Source organism: Alosa alosa, chromosome 15 (genome assembly GCF_017589495.1).
Source record: "Alosa alosa isolate M-15738 ecotype Scorff River chromosome 15, AALO_Geno_1.1, whole genome shotgun sequence".
NCBI classification, from domain to species: domain Eukaryota; kingdom Metazoa; phylum Chordata; class Actinopteri; order Clupeiformes; family Clupeidae; genus Alosa; species Alosa alosa.
This window is the reverse complement of record NC_063203.1, coordinates 4,237,144-4,239,643: the sequence shown is the minus strand read 5'-3', so window position 1 is coordinate 4,239,643 and position 2,500 is coordinate 4,237,144. Positions and strand designations below refer to the sequence as shown.

Here is a 2,500-nt window from a genome sequence, read left to right as displayed (position 1 = left end):
ACTGCACATAGCAGATGTTAAGCTGCTCAGGTGGATGCACTTAAAGTGATACTGGCAGATACATCACAAGCGACAGATCAAAAGACATAAAAAGGAAAAGAGAGATAGAGAGACAGAGGGAGAGAGAGTGTGGAAGAGAGAGATGTAAATATGTGCTTTGCCTCATGCTTTTCCTGGACTGTGGCTGTACTTGTCTTTTGTCAACCAGTTCTTCCTGTGCTGGGTCTGGATGATCTTGTTCCTGTCCTGAGGCCCTGGTGGGGAAGAGAGAGAGTCTTGCCAGTAAAACATGGCCTCATTGGATATTGGAACCTACTGAACGTGAACCTTATGGTGGTGTGGGACAGTTACAGTACATACAGACAGACAGCAGGATTGTGTTTTGGAGAATTTTGTTTTGTTTTGGCTCTTCAGATTTGTCCGTGTTTCTTATTTTGCTAGTGTGGAACACATTATAGAATGATTGAACAAAAAAAAAATGTGAATGTGGAAATAACAACAACATACAAACAGGCAAACAGTGACATTAATTAATGTGTTGTGTGTGTCGCCTGGTGTGCAGACACACATCTGGAAATCTTCGTTGTCATCTCTCTGTGGGAAAGTGACATTCTGACAGACAGTGTTAGGGAAACTGCTTTCAGAATCGAATAGTTAAATCATTGCTGTCCATGAGAAGGAACAGGTGACAAAAACAATGCCATTTAATACATTTACATTCTTTTGTGTTATTACCTGCACCTGGAAAGGACAAATTATATCAGTATTACTCCTAGTAACAATAGTAATACCAGTAATAATGGTAAAACAAAAAATTATTTCATGCTGAGTAAAAGTAGGCTATTATATACTGGGAAATATCACTAATGGTCTTCATGAATATTTCAGAGGTTCTAAAACCTAGAGCTAGGTACATATTTAGTTGTTCTAGGTTTTTGAGTTTTTGATTATAGAGAGACAAAGAATCTGCCCATTTGGTCCCAAATGGCATACTCCTAGATATGTGTTGTTAGGCAGGCTAAAAAAATGATCTTTGGTTGATAAACCCAACTGTTTCCTTAGCAACAGGCACAGTCTTTGTGTCCTGTCATACAACAGGGGGGACAGTACAAGCCTCTGTTATCGATTGCCACTGTGAGTGTGATTGAAGAAGTCAATACCTAAAAGTGGAGTTTATGTGCAACTAAAGTCTGTTAAAGTAGAAAGGAATTTAACTCAGGCAGCTTAATGTATTTTAATTTAGCCCTAGTAACTGAAAAGGGGAATACGCAGCTTCTTATATTAAAAGACACAAACAAATAAAACATAAATTCAGATTGTGTTGTAGTATTGTAGTATAATGTAGTAAACGTATAGTACCTATATAATCCATATGTCAGGTGTGTGTGTGATCTGTGTTTGAGTGTGGTGTTCTCTGCAGATGGAGCGCAGTGAGACGGAGTGCCAGTACTGCGGCGTGAGCTACCTGATCCTGCACGAGTTCCAGCGGCTGCAGCAGAGGCTGGCCGAGGCCGAGCGAAGCCTGGACGAGCTGAGGGGCGCCGCGGAGCGCGAGAGGAGGCTGAGGACCGAGCTGGAGGAGGCCACCGCCACACACAGCCTGCTGCAGGACAGGTAGGGGCCACACACACACAGCCTGCTGAAGGACAGGTAGGGGCCACACACACACAGCCTGCTGCAGGACAGGTAGGGGCCTCACACACACACAGCCTGCTCCAGGACAGGTAGGGGCCACCGCCACACACAGCCTGCTGCAGGACAGGTAGGGGCCTCACACACACACACACACAGCCTGCTGAAGGACAGGTAGGGGCCTCACACACACACACAGCCTGCTGCAGGACAGGTAGGGGCCTCACACACACACACAGCCTGCTGCAGGACAGGTAGGGGCCACACACACACAGCCTGCTGCAGGACAGGTAGGGGCCACACACAGGGAGCCTGGAGTTGGCCAGCTTCCAGGTCATCATATAGACCAGTGGTCGCCAACCCGTCGATCGCGATCGACCTGTAGATCTTTAGGACTTGCCCAGTAGATCCCGAGAATAACAGGAAAAATAAAAACAGTCACCAAATTCTTGCATGGTTGCCAACGTTTACAGGCTCTAAAAATCAGCGCGGGATTGCGGGTATAGCGCATGATTTATTCAAGACCCGCAACTCTAGCCATCATAATGCGCAGAAATTCCTGCACATATTTTACAGCTGTTCGATAACGTTAATCTAATAATGGAGCCGGGCGTGAATGCGGGACCGGACGGACCAACTTCTGACTTGAACCGAACGTAACCCCATGCAGACACATACACGCGCACAGCACCACTTTGCAGGTGCGCTCTCTCTTTCTCGCAACAGGACTTCTCACTGCTGAAGTCAAATTATGCTAGGTGCTTCTACATTAACTGCTAACTGACAGAAAAAGAAAACGAATGTTTAGCGATCAGGAACTGTCAGGAATTTGTTCTCCATTTGAAGAATGCAATCGATCACGTACGTG

The 2,500-nt window shown here is 45.7% G+C and overlaps 1 protein-coding gene across 4 annotated transcripts in view; it reads left to right on the top strand.

The window, feature by feature from the left end:
- The window catches only part of lekr1 (leucine, glutamate and lysine rich 1), a 71,271-nt gene that overhangs the window by 5,677 nt on the left and 63,094 nt on the right, over nt 1-2,500 (top strand). Inside the window, exons 2-3 of one of the 4 annotated variants that reach the window (XM_048264109.1) lie at nt 209-336; nt 1,421-1,614. In XM_048264109.1, coding sequence (XP_048120066.1) covers nt 331-336; nt 1,421-1,614 — 200 coding nt within the window. In that variant the 5' untranslated portion in view covers nt 209-330. Of the gene's footprint in view, nt 1-208; nt 337-1,379; nt 1,615-2,500 lie in introns of all 4 variants that reach the window. The other 3 variants (XM_048264108.1, XM_048264110.1, XM_048264111.1) reach the window with 3 other exon arrangements.